Source organism: Lathyrus oleraceus, chromosome 6 (genome assembly GCF_024323335.1).
Source record: "Lathyrus oleraceus cultivar Zhongwan6 chromosome 6, CAAS_Psat_ZW6_1.0, whole genome shotgun sequence".
In the NCBI taxonomy this organism is placed as follows: domain Eukaryota; kingdom Viridiplantae; phylum Streptophyta; class Magnoliopsida; order Fabales; family Fabaceae; genus Lathyrus; species Lathyrus oleraceus.
The window spans coordinates 92,128,731-92,151,534 of record NC_066584.1 but is presented as its reverse complement, the minus strand read 5'-3'; the positions used below and the strand labels follow the sequence as shown (position 1 = coordinate 92,151,534).

Sequence of the window (22,804 nt, the reverse complement as noted above, 5' to 3'; positions counted from 1 at the left end):
TGTGGCATTATTGACAATATTAGAGTTTGTATCCATTACTTGACTAATACCTTACAAATATTATTTGACATGTTTTATGATCAAGTTTTCTTCTCGGCTAATCAGGGACATGTCTATAGGGAGTTAATCCAAAAATCTTCACATGATTCCCATTAGGTTTAATTCCAAACCAAGATTCTGAAAGATTCTTCAGGAGTGGTATTTCTCAGCATCTTAGTTAGATACCTCTTCAACAAGTATGTAATAGTAGACATTGCTTCTTTTTTTAAAGAATTGAATCTAACCATCATTAGTAAATTGAATTATAACTTCCAAAATAAGAGTAATTATAAAACATCACTAGTTGAATTATAACTTACTAACGTTGGTCCTTGTAAATTAGGGAACTTTTAACTTTGAAATCTGTATTTTTTTTTGTCTGAGTCTTTATATCTCACTTTTATGTTAGTTTTAATCTCTAAAGGTAAAATCCACCGGAAAATGAGATATAAGAACTTAGAACAAAAAAAAAATCAGGAATCAAAATCAAAACTCACTAACTTACAAAGACCAACATGTTATTTTAGTCATAATTATATTAATACTATCCATTTTATAAACACTCATTAACATATTTTTACATATATTAAGAAAGGTATATAATATAATGAATATGTACATTTTTGTATATAAATATTATTAACCTTTCATATTTCAAAATAAAGTAGAAATATATACTAAGATTATGCTTGATAGAAAAAATATATTTAATTACTTGAATGAGTTGAAAATGCTACCCAGTGTATTATTGAAATTTTGAAAGGATTGTAAAAGCTAAGTGCCCTATTGAAAGAAGAAAATAAAAATACTTAGAGTCGCATTAGTTATGAATCAATCGATATATATAAACTTTTATGCTATTCATACATTACATCTTACATCAGATACATACGTTTATCATATTTATACGGTGAATCGTATATACTGTTTATCATATTTATACAGTAAACAATATTTTTTTAAAATTAATATATATGTATGAACAGTATCCATGAACCGTCATCGTGAACCATATCTTTATAATAATGAAATGTAAAAAATTCATTAATAAATATTCAGATAGTATAGTTGATTAACAAAACATAAAAAATTAATTAATACAATTATAAAATTAATTAATAACATTCAACTGTACTCATCAAAATTTGTTAATACAATATAAAAAATTGATTAATAAAATTATAACGTTAATTAATCACACAATTTTATATTAATATTATTTTTATTAAAAATAAAAACAATAATAAAATAATATTTTTTATATTTTATTTTAAATAAAATATATTATTATAATATTCCCCAGTTCACGGTATATTGATTAGGCTAAGAATATCATTTCTCAAACTTTTATTGGCAAATGTCTCCTCAAATCTGGGAATCTGATAGTACATTGGTACAGCACATTTGATGATAATCATCAATGTATTTATGTTATCAAACTCCCAAATTAAATAACATGCAAATATTTATTTCCTAAATTAAACTGTGTCTATCGAAAAAAGTAGTACCAGTAACAATTTTCAAAAAACTAGACGCAACATTATTCATCTAAAACTTGACAATGATAACAGGGAAAGCTTGATATAACTTCATAATTCTAAGAATTTGAGGTGCTATGATGATGAAGGGAAAAAAAAAAGCAAATCTTAAGCATATTTTTCTTTTCATTTTTCTTCATAAAAAAGAATAAAATATATAGCCTTTACCAAACCCTCACCATATAATTCAATCAATAATGTTGACTAGATGTAAATTACAATTTGTGCACCGTATTCCACCACCAACAATCTCCAAATCCTTGGGGAAAAGGGGAAGACAAAAAATAATATGACACACGGGCGGGCAAGAAAGGAAACCACAAAAACCCACCAAAAAATTGCATGCACACAATGTACAAAATACACAACATTGGATAAGAATGTATCCAAAACCCGCAAATGTACTCTCCAGTGAACCTGCTAATCGTTAGCAGCATCAATTGATTTTCCTGTCCTTGCATGTGAAATACGATTTGCATAAATAGTAACCAACTTCAATTGAGTGCTGTTAAGCCCTTCCAAATATGGCAAGAATGCTTTCCCAAGCAGGATATAGATATCCACTAGACAGAAAACAACAGTCTGTTCCATCCACCATTAACATAAAATGAGAATAATTGAAGAGGCCAATAACAAATGGAGAAAATGGATATATGCAATAAACATTCCAACAACTAAACAGCGAAAAACAAAAATCCTATCATTCAAAGAATTTATCACTCTATTCACATGAAAATGACTTCATATCATACTATCATTTTTAGTCAGCTAGTTTTTTGTCTGAAATTTGAATATAAGGTGAATAGAGTGAAACAACTGTTCCCAGTATCATGTCAATTTATGAAGTTATTTTACATGTCGAATTTCGTAAAATTGCCTGTATAAACGGAGGTTGTAGAGGTGACAAGACCTGCAGCAAAGATGCTTGCGGCGTATGGTATCTATTGGATGAGAGCTTGGGGCAAAAAGGAAGTGGGTTGGCTGGGGGACTAGGGCCATAGTGGCAGCTGCAGTGATGGATGTGCGAAAGGGATGGTGAGCTGTAGTAGTGACAGACAAGTGTGATAAGTACTGGTGGCATCGGGCAAGATTTCCCTTTATAGAATGAGATGGGAATTTCCAGGGAAGTGCAGCACTAGCCTCTAGCAACACTTTTTGACATACATATTTGCAACAATATTTTGAGTGAAAGCTATGTGGGTTTCATGCTTATTCAGTAGTAACCAGTAACCACAAGCTTCTTTTGAAGCATTCATATTCAAATTCCAGAGAACAAATGGTAATTTGTAAACCAAGTATTTTTCTGACATTTTCCCAATTTAGTTTTCCTTTTTCAAATATATCTCAAACTACTTCACCATTTCACGGAATTTCTAATGAAGTGGACTATTTGAGATTGTCCATACAACAACAGAGTTATTAATAAATTATAGAAACAGGCACAGTAAAGCCATAGTATTTCCATGATAATAGGGACTCGTTGATTAGTGAAAAACAAAGAGAGTTGGAAGTGGCAATCTTGACCATCCAACCTCAATATCAAACAGTACATATTTCAAAGGTTTTGTTTGTGAGTTTGGAGGGGAGGCTTTGAAAAAAAGGAAAGGATTGAGTGGAAAGAATTGAGGGGTTTTGGTAGGAGAGGGTTTTGCCGGGTTTATTTTTATTCATAATACAAAACCCCCCTAATTTGAGATTGTGATAACCTATACTATAACACATTAATATTTAAATTAAGTGCCAAATATGCCTCAAGCATCTAGAGTGTATTCAGCTCGGCATTTGAAATCCTCAAACCATGCTACTACAACAAACTTTTGCTCAAACTATGGTTGCAAAATCATACACGCCCCTAACCTCCAGTTGGATGAATTTATTAGAAACAAATACCACTTCATAATGTTCTCAGTATACAGAAATATTTTAGCAGTCTTTGTGTTAAGTGGACGGCCATTAAATAATGGATGCAAGCAAAAGACCTCAAATACCTTACGAATATCCGCACTCTGATTTCCAAAAGCTTCAAACAATGCAGGCAGAAATGAGGGTAACTGAGCCATCAATTCCTCCTGAGAGAGCCGCCCCACAATCTGAAGGGAATAATATTCAGTTAAACATGAATACATTTAAGCAAATTTATATAAACAAAAATTTGTAACTGTCTATGGTATGGTTAAAACATGATATAAATTAGTTGAGGAGGAAGTGTTGGAAATATGCACATATAAAATACAAAATAGTAGTTGCAGATTTCTGTTGGGATATAGAATATAGGATTACTAAAGTAGCTAAGAGTTAGTTAAGAGAAGTTAGTTAGTTAATAGGAGTTAGCTAGTTGATTAGTTTGTTAGGTTGCTGTTACAAGTTGTTATTTTGTTTATATTTGGAAAGTCTTTAAATAGCCCTAAATTAGCGAAGTGCTAGTTAAAATACCAATTTAAACCATAAATCTCACGATTTTGCAACTACGCCTACCCTCAGTGATTAAGAGTTCATAATCTAATTTTGGTGGAATCTCCCCTGTTAGTCATTGAATTGTATAACTATTTCTCTTGTTTGAGACTTATGAGTTACGAGTTTGCATGACTTTACTTTATTGACTTATGCTATTATGCAGCTATGCTCATGAAAGAATCTAATAGATAAGTAATCCTTCATTTGTTTGCAATCTTTATTCATAAGAACATAGATAAGTTTGCAGCTATGCTCATGAAAGAATCTTTATTCATTTGTTTGCAATCTTTATTCATAAGAACATAGATAAGTTTGCAGCTATGCTCATGAAAGAATCTTTATTCATTTGTTTGCAATCTTTATTCATATGAACATGTCTTTACACCATTATTCTATGAATTCTTGTCTTGCTCAAAGAAAGGATCCTATCCTAACAGACTCTGTTAAGAATGTGTGATTGGGCCTAACTCAACCCTACAAAACCGGTTGATAGAGTGGGGACTGCCCCCACTTATAAACACATGTTCAAGTCATATATTGTCCGATGTGGGACTTTAACACCCCCCCTCACACCCAGGACTGGACATCTAGAGCGTGGAGATAAATAGTGGGTGGCCTGATAGCGGAAACCATATTAGATGGTCCACCGGATCTTAAACCAGACTCTGATACCATGTTAAATTAGGAGAGACTAAGAGACATTTAGGTTAAACCGTGTGTTTTGAAAAACACTACGGAGACTTTATTATATATAGAGATTATAACTAATTACATGATATAGTCGATGTGGGACTATTCGATATACAAATATTCTTAATATTATATTTACAAATATCAGCAGACTCATTCCTAGTTGTTAGCCCTTATAGATTTAGCATCACATTCCAACAGCATTGATTACTGTGCACATAATAAATATACACATGTAGACTGACAAGTCACACGACTTACTAAAACTACATAGAAGCATAACAGAAACATTTATGCACTTTACCTTAGTCAAGCAATTTATGCAAGTGACTAGAGTTTTCTCGTCGTCGGTAACCAGAAGAGGAATAATAACCTGAAAAAATTTCAGTTAATAATACAAACCTCTAATCCCTTTTTCAATTATACATTTTAAAGAAGCAAAGAGGGCCAAAAAGTAGAAAAATTAGGAAATACATACACTTAAGCATCTAAATGGATCATTCTGAGATAAAACAATTGTCAGGCAGTGCTCCGCTTCATTTGAAACCTGGAGAAAGGGTGAAAACTCAGACTTAAAAGAGAAATAAACTATGTACGAGTAGAAAAGGGGATTAAATCAGTTACCTTGGGAACAATATCCTTTGTAACATTAAGGAGCTTTTCAATTACAATCTCAACTGAATTTTCCATGGCATCTTTCTGGAAACAACAAACACAAAGATAAAACAATCTTTTAGCATAGCACAATCTGCCCACAAAGGGAAAAATATGTACAATTGCAAGTACAGAAATGAGCAAGAGGAAAAACTGAAGAAAAAAATGGCACAAGAGGAGTAAGAACCTGGTTTTTAAGCATTTCAACTATCAATGAAAGAGCAAGCTCTCTGATTGAAGAATCTGAATCATCCAGCACCTCAAGCACAACAGTCAAAATCTGATTGAAGTACTGCAATTACACCATGAAACAATCATCAAACCAAGAAGAGAAATCCAAATATATTGGTCAATTTTTGTTTAACACAATGTATGCAAAACTTCTCTATTTGTTGATCACACAACTCAGAAATATAAAAATCAGAAAAACCAACGGTTACATGCAAATAGAAATCTGTTTTTGGAGGTGACTGAAAACTAAAGATAAATACCATTACATAATTTTAATATGAATAACTATCAAATCAAAAACACCAGTATGACAATAAGAATGGCACTTGCGGGACAATAAGGAGAGAGGCACACATCAAATTCAACATGCCTGGATCCAAAGAGAATGATCATTTTCTGCAGAAGCTTCAACTAACTGTAGAAGTGCAGTCCGCTTACTTGAAATAGTGCTTCCATCACCCCCACTGCATATCTACGCAAACAAATGTTATACCCTTAGTCGTGGGAAAATCAAGAGCATAACTATTAAAATAAACTTAAAGAATGACTGTTTATAAGCATATAGACGTAAAGGAATATTTGTTATTCCAAAAATAACATATTAAAGAACTATTTCATGCTCTAGTAGTTGTATAACACACCATATGAAGAATCTGAGGAATGCTGAGTCCTATGTTTGTCATGCAGTTGCCCTTCACATCTTCAGCTGAGTGATGATTATGGTTCAATTCGGAAATATTTAAATGTTCTAATGACATCAGACCATTAACATCCATATCAGATGATATGCCTTCAAAATTAATGCTACTATCCACATATCCAAATTGGTCAGTTTGAAAGCCAAAGCTTTGATCCATTGAATTGACTGTGTAAGCAAGATCTTTGGTTTTTGAACCAACAATACCATTATCACAATCAGTCTGAAGATTCTGATACAAATGTTCCTCTGTTTCATCAGAAGCTGGTTGTCCATGACTGGCTATAATCAAGTTTGAATCTTGGGAACTCCATTTCCTGCCACCGTCACTATCTAGAGAACCACCAGAATACCTCCCCATATAATGAGCTTTCCTAGACAAACCAGCATATCCCTCTTCAGAGGATGTTCCTACAACATCAGATGGATCATAGGAAGATTTAGTACGCCGCTCTTTCTTGTTCTGCAGATAGGTCATTAAGTCTACCTCAATGCGAGGGGTGCGCTGTTTAAGGGCTCGTCTCAAAGAATTTTGTTCATCAACTGACAAACTAAGAATAAAATTCAAAACTGCAGATGAATCAAAGTGAGAGTATATTGATATAATGCATGTAATGGCTGCTTCTTTAAGCTTTGTATTTTTATCGTGAACTAATGGGGCTAACTTGGCAAGCCATAATTTTAGGATGCCGATATTAGCAGCACCTTCTGGGTTCATTGTATGCTTGTTAAAGGAATTGATTGCAAACTCAATAACAGCCAATTTAGCTTTTGGGGACCTTTGTTCATCAAGAGATCGTAGCAATGCAGGCAAGAGAGAATCTATACTGTATGTTTTACCAACAGCCTCCAAAGTCGTAGAGCATGCTTGCCTAACAAGCTCTTTGGGGTCAATTAAACGAGAAAACACATGGGGTAACATCCGTTCCATGTAACTCTCAAACGGCTTTCGGCATGTACGAATAATATCTGCAAGTGTGGAGAGAGCCGCCTGTGCAACTTTATGATGGGGGTCATCCAAGTGCTGAAAAAACAACTTCATTACTTTCTCAAAATTCTGAACTACTTCTTGAACTCCTTTTTGACCATGCTCCAATAACAAGTGAAGGTAATTAAAGGCAGAAATCCTGGCAGACCAGTCAGAACCTGAACTAAGTCCTTCACTCAGAGCTTCATGAAGAGATGCTGGTCCATCTGCATAATTTGACATCTCTCCAATAGATAATTGACTATCATCAAGACTCCTTCTCCTGCCAGCTGGCACACGTGCAGTTACGTTCTTTCTCAATAGAGGCCTCTGAAAATTAGGCACATGACTATTCTGTGAATCCCTAAAGTTTCCATCTCTATAGAGGGTATCCACATACTGCCTATCCACATTGGGGCTTGTATATCGCCTAGTCTCCCTCATATAACTGTTTTCATCAACAGAACTTCTTCCTTGTAATTTTTCAGTAGCTCTTTTATTTGTGTATGATGAAAATTCGGATGAAGGCTCAATACCGTTATTGCTATAGTATGAAAACTTGTCAGAATCTTTGGAAGCTTGAATTTGGGTGATTATATTAGACAAACCCATACCACTGTTCCGGCTACTAGCTCTATTGACACCCAAACCAGATGATTCGGTTGTTGAAAGGATGGGTGGATGATTAGAGGCTGAAACAGAAGCAGGGAATGGAGGATCACGAGATGAGGGCGGGTCAACTCCTGCACTAGGGGAAATAAGAGATAAATTTAGCCGCTCACAAAAAGTCTTAAAACAGTAACGCTAACATCATCAACCATTGAATTTCAACAAGCATTAATAGTGAGGTAGAAATAAAATATCTAACAGGTTAACTTATTTGGTACCTAGATCCAAACTTGAAGATCGCAGAGCAGATGAATTATGCTTATTTGACAAATCCAAACCTCTAAGCATGCTTTCAATAGCAGTGACCTTCTGTTTGCTTGCATGTAGTACACTTTCTAAACTACGTTCTGTACCTTTACCAAGTGACTTAGCTTGTGAAAGAAGAACACCAGAGGAGATAGAAGTCCCTGATGATAAACTAGAACTTCTGTCCATAGCAACAATAGCTGAAGTTCCATAACCAGTTAAATTAGTGGGATTTGATGCTTGATTAGTTGATGGCATTGGTGCACTTCTATCACGAATGGAAGGTGACGCATGTCGCCTATGTTTGCCTCCATCCTCTTCATTTACCAACTGCAATTCGTATTTCACTTCAAAAGATGACTTAAGCGACAAAATAAAAGAAGAAGAACAACAACTTCAAATAAACATATACCCTTTGAATAGAAGGGTCAAAGGATGAAAATAGGCGACGGGAACGCTCGGGCCAAGTTTTTGCGAACATTCTGTAGCACATCCTTGCAGTCGACCGCACCTATAAAGTTTCACATTATGATCATTTTCATGCACACATTCCTTGTCACTGACAATATGGTCCAGCATGAAAAATGCCATGTCAACATCCCAGCTAATTTGCTGACAATCATATTTTAAACCAATAAAACTTTTTATAGATGAAAAATCGCGTATTAAAATATAAAACAAACTGCATAATGCAAAAGAACTTTTAGAACACCTTACATTACCGAGAACATTACACACTGAAACAGAGTAATAAAAAATTACATCATTTACACCCCTTTCTTCAAAGATACATAATAGAATTTGCATATGAAATGATGAATTAATAGATGTGATCAAGTTAGATGATTTATGTTACAGATCCTGAGTCCAAAATGAAACATAAAAATATGATGGCAGAGGAGGAGTGGTGGGATTTTCACAAAATACAACTCCCTCTTGATGAAACATAAAAATTATGTCAACCCCTTCCAATCAATGATGAAAAGAAACAGTCCATAGGAATGTGATGGCAAAGGAGTGGTGAATTTTTCACAACACAACTCCCTCTTGGATACTGTTTCTTACTGAAATGTTGGTCAATTGATCTTTAGTCATTCAATTTGCAAAGGAGGTAGTAAAACAGAACAAACTTTTTGTAACCATTTGAAAGACAGCTAATCAAAATATAAGATTCAATTCTATGAGTTTTCTCATGCTGAGTTTCAGAATTTTAATTATTCCTTACCATGCACGCACGCACAATAAGACATAGTGAACCAATAAATAACTTAGATTCTAACAATTTCAGCATAAATGCTGCATGTCATGGCATTATACAAGGAGTCACTTTCGTTTCCTACAACTTCAGCTTCAATGCATCCATATTGTGTAATGGAAAAAGAATAGAGCAATGAATAGTTTGTCAGCGTTGAAATATGACAATGAAGCACAATCTATATGTATCAAACATCAAATAGCCTACACCTATATAAGCTACCTCGCTCATTGCGTCTGAAACACAACACCTTATCATATCCTCGTATAAATCTGCTGATCGCTGTATTTCTGGTGCATCAGGCCAATGTTCTAGTATCAAAAGAGCATAATCACAACACCTACAATACAAATGATATTAGTTAAAGCCACAACTTTCAGGTATCTATCCCCAAGGTTAAATAATTCATACCTTGCACGAAGTATTGCACTACGATCATTTTTAGCACAATCAACAATCCGAGGAAGCACACGAGCAACTTTGCAGTTGCGTAGCATCTGGAAATAGAGAACAAAGGTGAAAAAACAATGTTGCAACATTATAAAACAACATAGAAAATCAATAAGCATATTTCACTACCGTCTTTATGCAGTTATCTGCAGACTCTGCAATTACAAGCACAGTAATCACAACCAGCTTCAAAAGGACCTGATTATCAGATCATGCATTAACTAATATTACAAAACATTCAATACATTTAATACATAGATAAAAAAAGGTTGAACTTACTGGTATGAAAGTTTCAGCACATGCTTCAAAGTCACCCAATAGGTCTTTCGATAAAAAGCATAATAGATGGCATGCCTAGAACAAAGGGAATACCAAACAGAAAACATTCATGGACAGCAATGATATTTGGAGATTGATTATTCAAATAACACTTTTCATCCAAATTAATATGCCAATCTAAGCTAAACTAAAACTCGTTCAAACAACCGAGTAAAAATAAAGAAATTGAAACTAATACTTTGGCAGAACCTTTTTCAAGATATGCTAAAAGTAATTTGTTTTCTCAGGCTCTAGCTGAGAGGTTCAACGTTCTCTCAGGTCTGGCTGCACTGAAAATATTTTACATATACCTCATACGGTAGCTATTCATAAATTTAAAATCCGTCTATCATGAGCTATGTTATGTTGCTGTTAATGATGCTCAAATGATATTTCTCCCTGTGAAGGCCGTATAATATAAGCCTCCCACCCAACTTCAATAAAAATCAAACTTGTTTTTCTGACATAACTAAGTCATGAAGATTTCCCCATATAACAACGACAACCAAGCTTTATCCCACTAAGTGAGGTCTGCTTCATGGATCAACTTCTCATGCTTCTATCCAAATCGTTGACCCTCTTCATTTGATCACTCTCCTTACCACAGAATCTTCGGGTCATCTCTCTACAAGCCCAAACCACCTACGTCTACTTTTCAGCGCCTTTTCTACTATAGGTGCTACCCCTACACTCTCTAATATTGTCATTTTTTATTTTATCCTATCAAGCCTTACCACACATCCAACGCAACATATTCATCTCTACTACACTTTATTCACATGTTGATTATTAACCACCCAACATTCTATCTCATAAAAAATCGCAGGTTTTTCCGCAATCCAATAAAATTTTCTCTTCAGCTTGAGCGGTTCCTTTGTGTCACATAAATCTCTTAAGCCCTCCTCCATTTCATGCAATAGAACTTGGGGGGCTTGAAGCTGGCATAAGGTACAAGCCTATTTCGCATGTGTTTAATTTCAATTATTATTTGTTAACAAGAATAGGGATGGCAAGGATTGAATTCTAGAGTAGCTCTAATACCATTTTGTAACTGAACAAACTAGGCCTAACTCAGCCTACAGAGCTTGCTCAGTGGAGGATTGTGCAAGTCATGATTACCTAGCCAAAGTGGGATTTAAACATCTTTTGTGAAAATAAAAGTGAAGTTTTGCTTTAAGAAATAAAAGGTAGGGGGACTCCAGCAATGAATATGCACCAACTGCCTAAAATGGGCCCCACAGAACAGAAGATATTAGAACCAAAAAAAATGTCCGAGCACCTGCTTCACAATAGTAGACCTTCGATCTGAGAGTTGTGTGCTTAAAGGTCCAACAAGCTGTTTTAGGATTCCAAAAAAACATGGATAATCAGCAGCTCCTGAAAAGAAGCATACCCAAAAGATGTTGATCATTCATGCCACACAAAAAAAAAGTTGTGTTGAATTTTTACATCTCAGTTGAAAATTACCATAAAGCATTTAAAAAATTAAAACCACTAAAGTAAATTTAAAATATAAAACAAAGTAGAGAACTTAAACAAAGTATAAAACAATATACTATAGAACTTACACGTGTTTGGCTTTGATCACTTACTAATTTAAAATGCAACTAATCTATAAATGGACTCACATTTAGTTGAATGGTGGCCCTCAATACCCACAAACTATGGCTTATGGCCCCAACCAGTACTTACTTTACCTTTATATTTTTTAACAAAGGCATATTCATGTCCATAAATCTTTGATGCTATAGTATAATCAAGAGACTTACATGTCAAATCATTAGCCATAAGCCTACAAGGCTACAAGTAAAAACTTAAACCAAATACATCTAAGATAACCACAGACATCCTTCAAGTCAACCTCATGTTAAAGATATTCTTACAGTGATAAATGTTCTAACCTATTTAAACTAAAAAAAAAGGAGGGCTTAAAATTGGATTTGAGCATATAAAATCTATACATATACATATACATATACTCCTGAAAAGAAGATGGGAAACACCAACCTCCCAAAACAAGACGTTCAATTCTCTGCAAGGCAGCAATTCGTACTGACCAGTCCTTTTCTGGTACCAGGGTAGATGAAATCTTCTCAATTTCCCTGATGAATTCCTTCTCTGAATACACCTTGATAGGTTCTATGGCTTTCTCACTGACATCACCTTCTCCTGCTCATATTTAACAAGAAACAAAATACATATTAGTAAAGCACCAGAATACATAGAAAATGTGGCTAACAAGGGAACCATAAGAGTAGATAGCATATTTGCCCGAACAGACACGGAATCAGAACAATATATAATGTGGACAAAACTTCAAATGTATGACTTTGGAATGTTACTTATAACTTTTAATTAAATCACTTTATCTTCCTTGAATCATTTTACTTCCGCCGCCAAAAATATTTAGATTTGAAAATTACACTTTTTTCACTTGAATCGCATGTCAATTTTTCATTTAAGTGAAGAATAAAGTATTCAGCATTTGATTACTAAAATCAGTCCGATCACAGAATCACTGTGTAATACTCATGCAAACTAAAACAGCCCAAAATTCCAATAATTGGTAAACATACAACAAGACATTAATCATCGTACTTACTGACAAACGAATAGCCTCATAATACAAAATTTTGTTTAATGGTATTTGTTAGAATATAAAATAATATCTTAGAATATCTTGGTTTATCCCTTAGAAACAGTTTTCAGTCTTAGCATATCTTAAATTATCTACTAGGGTTAATTTCCATATCTCTTATAATTATTATTTGTTTCTGTCCCAATTGCACCCCCGTATTAATATTACTTTTGCAACATAAAAAAATGCCAATTTAAGGGGGTACAATTGGGACCAAAAAAATAGCAAATGTAACAATTACAAAGGGACGGAGGGAGTAACAGTTAAAAAGAAATAATAAGACTAGTGGCCAATCACAATAACAGACAGAAAGAAAGAGATGGAAAATATATGAATTAGAATAGATACTGTTGGAATTCATAAATTTCAAATATTCTAACCTCCAAAAAGTGATGTGCCCTTTGATGAACTTTTAGCCTTTGGACTACTTTTCTTGGGATTAAGACTTGAAGGATTAATTTCACCAGGAATATTATAACCACTAGAAATACCATTTGAAGACTGGACTTTTGGTTGAACCCCCTCTAGCCTAGCATTAATATATTTCACCTGAAACCATTGTCATGCAATGCATAATGAACCAAAACTCACAGTAGTAGATGTGAAGTTTAAAAGATCCTTCAAATGTCCAACTACAGATGTGAAATGTATATAAAAATGAATAAAATATTTAACAATAATGAAATCAATTTTTTGCTTAATGTTTACCAAAGAAGAAGGGAGGTCGTGGCGCTGAAGTTCATCACGAAATTGAGACCCAGCTTGTGCAAACATTTCCTGTAAAAGAGGAAGTTAAAATACTCGTCTTATTTTTAATCTTCAAAACACTATCCTCAACTATGCATATATCATTACTCAATCAGCCTATGCCTTTTGCATTATATCAATTATTAAAGCATAAACATGCAAAATTGAATAAGTTGCATTAAAACATAACTAATTTTCCAAGAATTACATTACATCAATTCCTAAATTTAGAGCCATGCCAAGTTTACAAGTAAGACAAGTTTCAAAAACATCTGCTTTGACTGTAAATTATAGTCTAGAATCCACACATGGCGTGAATATGACATCAAATCAGTCATACTGTCTAGGCCTCAACTAGAGTCACCTCCATTTTCCCATTCCTTAATATTCACATACAATAGTGTTTAATGATATTATCAGACAAATCAGCATAAATATGTTTATAAACATAAAAAGAGCTAAAAACTACACAGGATTTTAGCAATCCATTCTACTTTATTTGGCTAAGCAAATGATTGATATGTCATTTATCCTTTTTGGGGTAACTGATATAAACTTAACAATGTAAGCAGTACTTAGCAAGTTCAAACTTCAAAAAATATATGATGACAAGACGTGCTTACCTCAATGCACAAAATAGCTGCTTCCCTGACAACGGGGTTTGGATCACTCAGCAATTGCAAAGTCTGTCATCGATCAGTTTCTGAAGAGTTAGATCACATTCAAAAACTATATAACAAAAAAAAGGATATGTAAACGCCAGTGAACATACAGGAGGAAGAATAGCCCGCTGGAGAGGTAGTTCAGTAGATGAGAATAGACCAATTGCAGATGTCAAAGTTCGCGCAAACTCCTCTCTGACTCTCCAGTTTTTGCATGTCCAAGCAAAAGACCCAGCTCTTTCAACTATTATTGTAGGAGATGAAACCTGCAATAATGATAAAGTAACAACAATAAGAAGAAGAAGAATAGAACTGAAAATGATAGGAAGTTGAAGGGTACCCATAAAGTATTTTAAAACTGCAATAACAGGTCCGAGAGGACAAGGGGATGACGAATGTCATTGTAAAGAGCTTCAGACATTTATAATGTTTCTACTCTGTGTACTAGATGGATTCATTGATGCCAAAACTATACACAGTATCATTATAAATGCATTGAAGCTTTTTACTTGTCAGGGAATGCAGATAATTCATAATTGTGTTCCAAAATAAACATTGAACATAGAATAAGGGCATATAATCAAACTCGGAAATCACAAATATCTGCAAGGAAAAACTCAATGGCAACAACCCAAGAACAGCTTACGACACATATAGCAAGGGTTGGCCCTAATAATTAGCTTCCAGCACAACTCTTATTTAGTATAAACATATCCCTGTCCTTACGACATTTTAGAAAAGGATATCATTCCTATAAAAGTTTGTGGATAGGTACAGAATATATACTCATTTGTTTTAGATTTTTTTTAAATCATTTTGATGTGTTTAGTTATGTTTGTGTGTAAGCTTTTCTCAAAAATCCTTTTGTTGAAAAATGATTTTCATGCTGTGAAAATGAAATAGCTATTTTTCATTAGCTTTAGAAGAAAATCATTTTAATAGAAGAGAGAGAAAAATATAGTTTATGGTGTTTATTTGTTCAACCATATTAATGAAAAACTGTTTAAACATGCATAGTTTTCAACTTGAATGCTTTTTCATTTATAGTTTATGCTTTTCTTAAAAGTCTATAAAGAATATCTTCAAATTATTTATATCAAAATCACTTTTATTTTAATTTTAATCTATAACAGACATACCCATAGAGTGTACAAGCATAGGTCTCGGTATCTATGAATGATATTCATCATAAAAAATACTCCCTCCGTCCCAAATTATAAGAAGTTTTGGGTATTTCCCACAAATTAAGAAATGCAATTATTGCTGTATGGAAAAGTGAAATGATCTATGACTTTACAAAACTACCCTTCATTAATTACATTGGAAAGTGAAACTAAAGGAATAGGAAGAAGAAAGAGTAATATATAGTAAAGGGTATATTAGGAAAACAGTCATTAATGTTGTATTGGAATTCTAAAGTGACTTATAATTTAGAACAAATATTTTTTGGAAAGTGACTTATAATTTGGGACAGAGGTAGTAATAACTACCGACATATCATTGAAATTCACTCTAACTAGTACAAATGCTATATACCTGCCAGCAGGTATATAGCAGGATGCAATTTAGATCACTGCCTCACCATTTCTTCACCCATATTCAAATTTTCATTACTATATTTTGTGAATTTGTATATTTTATATATGTACCTAAAGGCTAAACCTATTTATCATATACCCTATATTTTTCAATGAATGGTGTATCGTAACATATGCTCACCGTAGATTCTAACCATGTAACAGTTAGCAGGCTTGACAAAATTTTGGCATAGCTAATAAACAAACAATTGAGTATTCTTGATTTCATTTTAAGATTGTTGGTTGACCCAACCTACTAGAATCTCATGAAGCTTTAAATACCACAGCATCGGACTAATAAAACAACACTAAAACAGAATGTTATGGGCAATGGCCTATGGCTGCATGACAAGACAAAGCCCAGAGAGTTCTTAAGGTTAAAGTCAGAAATCTTATCAAAGATATTGTGATATATGATTTAGAACTAGGAAACTTTTTAGGAGTCAGTAACCATTGTTAACCAGCCATGCACTTATATCCAAACCATCTTCGATCATCATCATCACTCAACCGATTTTTCATTTCCAAAAACCATGTGACATCTTGGCTAGCACCTGTCAATCTCAAAATATCCGCAGGAAAAACAAAGAAACCACCAATCTAAGAAGAAAAGGTTCACCAATAAGTTCTATGATTTAAATACCACCAATCTTCCTCATGGTACACTCAAAGCTATATTCTGATCCCACTTTTCAACCCGGGCCTATCTTTATCATTTCATTTCTCATCACTCAAACACTTACTTTTTCACTTTCCAAACGCAGATTCCAAGAGTCTCTACATCACAGGAAGCTGTTATTCTGAATCTAACACTCCCTTAGTCTCTCTATAGCATTGATAATAACTAACATTGAGAAGTTTCGCATTCACAATTCCCCAAATCACAACAGATAGATACAAATTACAATGAAAATGAACATACCTCCATGAGAGTGAGCAAAAGCCTTCTAGCCGCATCACGAACAGGCTGCTTAGCATCGCCTAAACGATCAACAATGGCGGGAACAAGTGTATCTAAGTGCAGTTTAAAGTGATCGCCGGAGAGAACAGCGGCGGAAGCCAAAGCTTGAAGCGCGCCTTGAGAGACCCTAAAACTACTATCCTTCAAGAGATCCAAGCAACAATCGACGAGAGAAGAAACTTCAGTTGAACTGAGACTCTTTCTAGAAGCTTCTAGAACTTGGTGGAGACGCTCCACGCCTGCCATCCTTTCCTTACCGTCCTTGGCGCGTGCCAGTTCCAGTGCTTCCTCCATTGCGGCGGCGTTGGATCTGGTGCGACCTGGTTCAGATCTGGTTCAATTGTCTTCCGATTTAGCACGGCATGGAAACGATTGGTGCACTGAGAAATTTCAAATGCAAATACGAATGAGGAAATGCACGCGGAGTTAGAGTGAGGGAGTGAAGTGAAAGGAGAGAGAGAGAGAGAGAGAGAGAGAGAGAGAGAGAGAGAGAGAGAGAATTTAGCGGAGGCGTAAATTTTACTACTCGGAGAGAGAGAGAGAGAGAGAGTGGGGACTGAAATAGAATGTGGAAAGAAAAGAAGTAGAACAGAGTGGGGAGAAGATGAAGGATGCACAGAAAAGTGATTTGAAAACAATGTTTATGAGGTGGCGGTGGTTGAAATATTAACCATACATGTGCTTCTAATCCCATTTCTAATCCAAATGTTCTGTTTATTTTAATTAAATAAGATTTTTGTCCCTACCAATTATAAATTTTATGTTCTATACCATACAAAAATTAATACTTTATTTTGTCTTAATGAAATTGTTAGGTTATAAAATCAACATTGTTCTATTGTTTGTGGTAAAACACAATATTCCAATATGTGTGTTGTAACATCTGGTCTCTGACAACAGACAAATGTTATTGCAGTTCTGGTTTAGATTTAATTCAAGATTTACTTTACAAAGAAATTTGAATGTTTTGGTGTAACATGTCGAATACGATGTTCTCGCATGTGTGCAACGCAACATCTAGCCCTGGTCAGTAGGTCATGATGGATGTTGTTAGGTGTGAAATCTTTTATTGATACTCAATCATATTTGTTGCAGATTGATTGGCAATATTTGTGTGATTTGTTTGACAGTTGTTGAAGATGGTGATCAGATTTAAATGGAATTTAAATTTAAAATATAACAAATCATATCTTTTATTGGAGAGATTTATGGAGCAAATCAAATTCAATTGATTCAGCTATTATTCTTGACGAAATTAAATTAGAAATTCAAAGGAGAAAAACTCATAATGCATTATTATTTAAGGATACTCAAATGCCATGTTTGATAGAGGTTTTTGTGCGCTAGGACTAAGTTCTTTGTGTTAGGGTTTTGAGTTTGTTGTTACTTGTATTTCACGCTAATGTTATCACTCATATCATAAGGATTAGTATTGGATCTTGTTAGATGTAAACCAAACTATTGCTTCAGTAACTTTGCATAGTTGTTGGTTTGTCTTAGTTAAGTTATAAATTCAACTTTCAATAAAGTTGTTATTAAAGTTGATCACTTGGGATTAGTGATTGAGAGAAAGTGAAAAGGGTTCTCATATTTAGGGGGGATCCTAAATATAAAGTCACTTGGATTAGGAAGAGGCTTTGAACAACATGGGGTTGTTGTTCATATAGGACTAATTGTACTAATTCGAAGTGGTGACTTTCCTTTCTTGGGTAGAGTGCCCTCAAGACATAAGTGTTGTTTGCACTAAATTGGGTTACCAATCTCTTGTGTCATTTTATTGATTTTTGCGTTGTATTATTGTTGTTGTTATATTATTGACATACCGGTTTAACAAGTTGGACCAATTATCCCAACATATGGTCCCTCAGGAACATAATTTCAATCGGCATCAGAGCAGGCACCCTCTTCTGTTTGGGTGAACTCCATGGAAGATATTTTATGTTCAAATGGACAATACTAGAGATGGGGGTTCAGTCAACAGACCAGTTGTCCTTGATGGCACAAATTATGACTATTGGAAAGAAAAGATGGTTGTTTTTCTCAAATCCATTGACATTAAAACTTGGAAGGTTGTTATTAAAGATTGAAAACATCTTGTGATCACTTCTCAAGGTGGTTCAAAAAGCTTAAAGCCTGAAGTTGATTGGTCAAAAGATGAAGATGATGAAGCTCTTAGAAACGATAAAGCCTTGAATGTTGTATTCAATGGTGTTGACAAAAATATGTTTAGACTATTCAACACTTATATTAAAGCTAAATGAGCTTGGGATATTCTCAAGATTGCTCATGAATGTACATCCAGGGTTAGGATGTCAAGGTTACGGCTTCTCACAACTAAGTTTGAAAATCTAAGAATGATGGAAGATGAATCCATATCTGATTTCAACATGAGACTATGTGATATAGCCAACAATTACTCTGCTTTGGGAGAAAATGTGTCAAAAGAAAAGCTGGTTAGAAAGATTCTCAGATCTTTGCCTCTAAAGTTTGACTTGAAGGTAACAACTATTGAAGAAGCCCGAGACTTAAGAACCTTGAAGGTTAATGAACGCATTGGCTCCCTTCAAATCTTTGAAGTTTCTATAAATCAAAGATCAGAAAAGAAGAGTGAATGTATAACTTTTTTATCCAATACTCAAGAGAAGGAAGATCAATGTGATCAGGACACTGAAGAAAGCTTTTTAGATGTTATAGCTTTTGTTGGAAGAAATTTCAACAAAGCTTTGAGAAGGTTGGGCAAAAGATGGGGGATAAATGTTTAAGACAAGATGTCAAACATATGTCCCTAGGGAAATAACAAAGATGAAGGCTGAAATTCTAGTTATCAGACTTTGGATGTCACACTGGTTGTTATGACATCCAATTCTGCACAGACAGGAATTATGCAGAACTTAAAGGTAAGTGCAGTAAATAACACAAGTAATTGTTTACCCAGTTCAGTCCAACATGACCTACATCTGGGGGCTACCAAGCCAGGGAGGAAATCCACTATTAGTAGTATCAATTCAAAGCTAAACTCACCCGTTTACAACTTATCACTTAATCCCTACCCAATGCAATTTCAATCTTAAACTAAGATCAGAGTTCCTACTCACTCCCCCTCAATCACCTCAGTGATTACTATCTTTAAACAATATTAAAGACAAGTTGAAGTCACACTTCAAACAACTCTTGATTGTGCTTCACAGCTTTAATCAAGATACACAGCACTCACGCTTAAAAGCTTTGAGCGATACAACACTTACAACTCAATGAACACCCTATGCCACAGCAATCATCTACTTGATAATGGCTTGGCTTACAAGTTACGTCTAATACAAGACTCACAAAAATACAGCGGTGAAGTATGATGGACACATAAAATCTTCACGCCTCAAAATCCCTGAAACTGAATGAAGGAACGCCTTCCTTTTTATATTGCAGTACCTGGGCTTTTGCACCTGTATTCTCCTGAATTTAAGGTCACACGAGTTCCCATAAATTCAACATTTAGGTTACTAACAAATAGGCTATTTGTTAGGTTCATTAAATGTAACTTGGTTGTTGGTTTCCTGGTTTTTCTCTAAGCTGTTGACTTCCTGAAGAATAGCCCAAGAAAAGCTGAAACAGAAAACTGAACAACCTACAATTTAGCATATGCTGTCAGGAATGAATGTCACGACATTCAGCTCGACATCAAGGTCCATATGCTGAGTCTGTTTTTCCAGAAAACAAACTGTACAATTTTGCTGACTTGTACATGATCAAAATGACCATACTACAGTAACAGCTTACATTAATAAATGTTAAAGTGTCCAACTTAACATTTACACATTTGGCCTTAAGTTAGTTCTGTTATTCTCTTGAAGAACAAACTAAGTTACATGCTGAAGTATAGCAGAACACCACTATGTCTAATGTTCAGTAGCTGATGTCAGTGATGAATGTCATAACATCCAATTTGACATTCAGTCAGTAGGCCTTATGCCAGGTCTGGTCTTTCCTTGATAACCAGACTGGAAATAAATACTAAGTTCTAACAGAACACCAGCTGTTCTATTTCTTAGTATCTGTTGACAGGTATGAATGTCACAGCATCCAGTTTGACATTCAATAAATCCTGTGTTAGCTAATCCTGCAGTAACTACTCAAGTGTGTCATGACATTAGTCAAGACATCAGAGTATAGTTAGATATTCTAACCTACAATATAGTCACACATACATACTATGTCATGACGTCAGTCAAGACATTTGTAACCAGCTAGTGTTTTACCATATAATGCAGCCAATTAAGCACCTACAAACTCCCCCTTTGGCAAATTTTTGGCTAAAACACTTTGATCCCCATAACAGAGTTCATAGCAGCGGAATCACACACCTAGCAGGAAATAATACTAGCTAATACACTCAGAGTGGCAGCACACTCACACACATGGAAGTTAAAAAAAACTTCACACAGCAGCACACACATACAGAAGTTAAATCTAAACTTCAACACACAGCAGCTGCAGGGGAGGAAGTTAAATAAAAACTTCACACACAACAACATATAAGCAGTAGCTAAATACACACTTCATCACACAGCTGCAGTAGAGGAAAACTTCAATCTGTCATGAATGAGAACCTGTTTTATCAAAGTTTAACACAGTAAACTTCTGTTGTCCTGGGGTATCACTTGTCACTCCCCCTTTTTGTCAAAAATGTTGCCAAAGCAACACTTTAAATTACAGATCCACAAATAGTAATTAGAATTACACAAATGACAGTAAACACACAAAGACAAGTATTTAAGCCTCAGCCTCATCATCAGCCTCCTCTTCAGAGCTGGCCTCCTCCTCATCCTCAGAACTTTGCCTATCAGCTCCATCCGTGTCCTCAGCAGAAGTCTCCAATTGCAAGATGAGCTTTTCCAAAGCATGCTTTCTAGCCTCCAGCTCTTTGCAGGTCTCTCTGAGAACTGCAATAACAGCAGCTTTGTCTGGTTGGTTGCCAGTTTTTGATGTTTCTTCCGATGTCAAGACCATATCAGGGACATGCTTGCCCAGAAACAGTTTGTAGCTGAACACCAATGGACTCTCTCTTCGTCTCACAAAGTCATTATCTGTCAGGATGTGTGGAAATTGATTCAGCACTATTCCACATATGAGAGACGGAAAGGCAATAGGTCCCTTCACACTAAAACTCCCAGCATGCTTCATGGTCTGCTCAAAGATGTAATTCCCATAGTCCACCTTTGCCTTGGTTCCCACTGCATAGATGAACTTTCCTAACATCACATACACAGTTGACTTGTGATTTGTGGGTACCCAGTTGGCTGCTCCAACTTTGTGTAACATTGCATACTTTACACTTAGTTGACTGGCCACCAACTTCCCTTTGAGAGGCCATTTCCGGACTTGCTTTGCTGTGATGACTTGACAGATAGTGTTGTCAGTCACTTCAAGCTCTGGTTGCACTTCATCTGCTCTTCCCAAATACAAATTTATCACTGAGGGGGAAAAGGTCACGCACTTGCCACGCACATAGACCTTTCTAAATTCTCTGGATTTCCCATCAGCACACTCCTCAGACAGATTAACAATGAACTCCTTCACTAAGGTCTCATAGCATTTAGGGAGTTTAGTCACAGTTCTCATCAGTCCTGCCTCTTTGATGAGATCCACAATTTCCTTACACTCCAATGCATTCTGAGCCAGTTCTCTCTCCAATGCCAGCCTCTTGTGGTATACATACTTCCACCTGTTAACACTGGAGGCAAAGTGGAAGGACACATTGTCAATAGGAACTTCTGGGACACTGGCAGCCAGCCTGCTGGAAGAAGGCTTCTTCCTGGACATGGATGTTGTGACATCACATGGGACATCAGATTCAGACTCCACCACCACAGCCTTGGTCTTCAACTTCTTGGGCACCTCTTTGCTCCAAGATTTTGTAGGTCCATAACTTTTCCTCTTGTGTGCACTCTCTGTCCCTGGTTGCTTGTGAGGATTTGTCTCATTAACTTCCTTGGAGGGGGACTTCTGCTCCACAG

General features: G+C 35.2%; 1 protein-coding gene across 2 annotated transcripts; it reads right to left on the bottom strand.

Annotated features, from left to right (window-relative positions):
• Window positions 1-1,733: 1,733 nt before the first annotated feature.
• On the bottom strand, window positions 1,734-17,437 carry LOC127098333 (CLIP-associated protein). Of its 2 annotated transcripts, XM_051036893.1 has the most exons (21): window positions 16,755-17,434; window positions 14,366-14,521; window positions 14,217-14,279; window positions 13,555-13,623; window positions 13,227-13,395; window positions 12,216-12,377; window positions 11,488-11,585; window positions 10,170-10,244; window positions 10,020-10,088; window positions 9,852-9,937; window positions 9,663-9,780; window positions 8,598-8,696; window positions 8,158-8,515; window positions 6,248-8,013; window positions 5,977-6,078; window positions 5,563-5,667; window positions 5,346-5,420; window positions 5,200-5,268; window positions 5,026-5,094; window positions 3,566-3,667; window positions 1,734-2,159 (listed from the first exon to the last, which is right to left on the bottom strand). In XM_051036893.1, the coding sequence occupies exons 1-21, from the start codon at window positions 17,085-17,087 to the stop codon at window positions 1,998-2,000; spliced, it is 4,305 nt and encodes a 1,434-aa protein (XP_050892850.1). In that variant the 5' UTR covers window positions 17,088-17,434; the 3' UTR covers window positions 1,734-1,997. The 2 variants fall into 2 exon arrangements, with proteins under 2 accessions (XP_050892850.1, XP_050892851.1); XM_051036894.1 differs by lacking the exons at window positions 1,734-2,159; window positions 3,566-3,667; window positions 5,026-5,094; window positions 5,200-5,268; window positions 5,346-5,420 and having other exon boundaries at window positions 5,961-6,078; window positions 16,755-17,437.
• Between the last annotated feature and the right edge of the window lie 5,367 nt (window positions 17,438-22,804).

What these genes read in the sequence shown, in the direction of transcription:
- LOC127098333 (XM_051036893.1), bottom strand. Translation starts at nt 17,087, where the DNA reads ATGGAGGAAGCACTGGAACTGGCACGCGCCAAGGACGGTAAGGAAAGG. An exon ending in ACGACCTCCCTTCTTCTTTG is followed by an intron (nt 13,396 to 13,554) that starts GTAAACATTAAG and finishes CAATGGTTTCAG; the next exon opens with GTGAAATATATTAATGCTAG. An exon ending in GGTCTACTATTGTGAAGCAG is followed by an intron (nt 10,245 to 11,487) that starts GTGCTCGGACAT and finishes CCTTTGTTCTAG; the next exon opens with GCATGCCATCTATTATGCTT.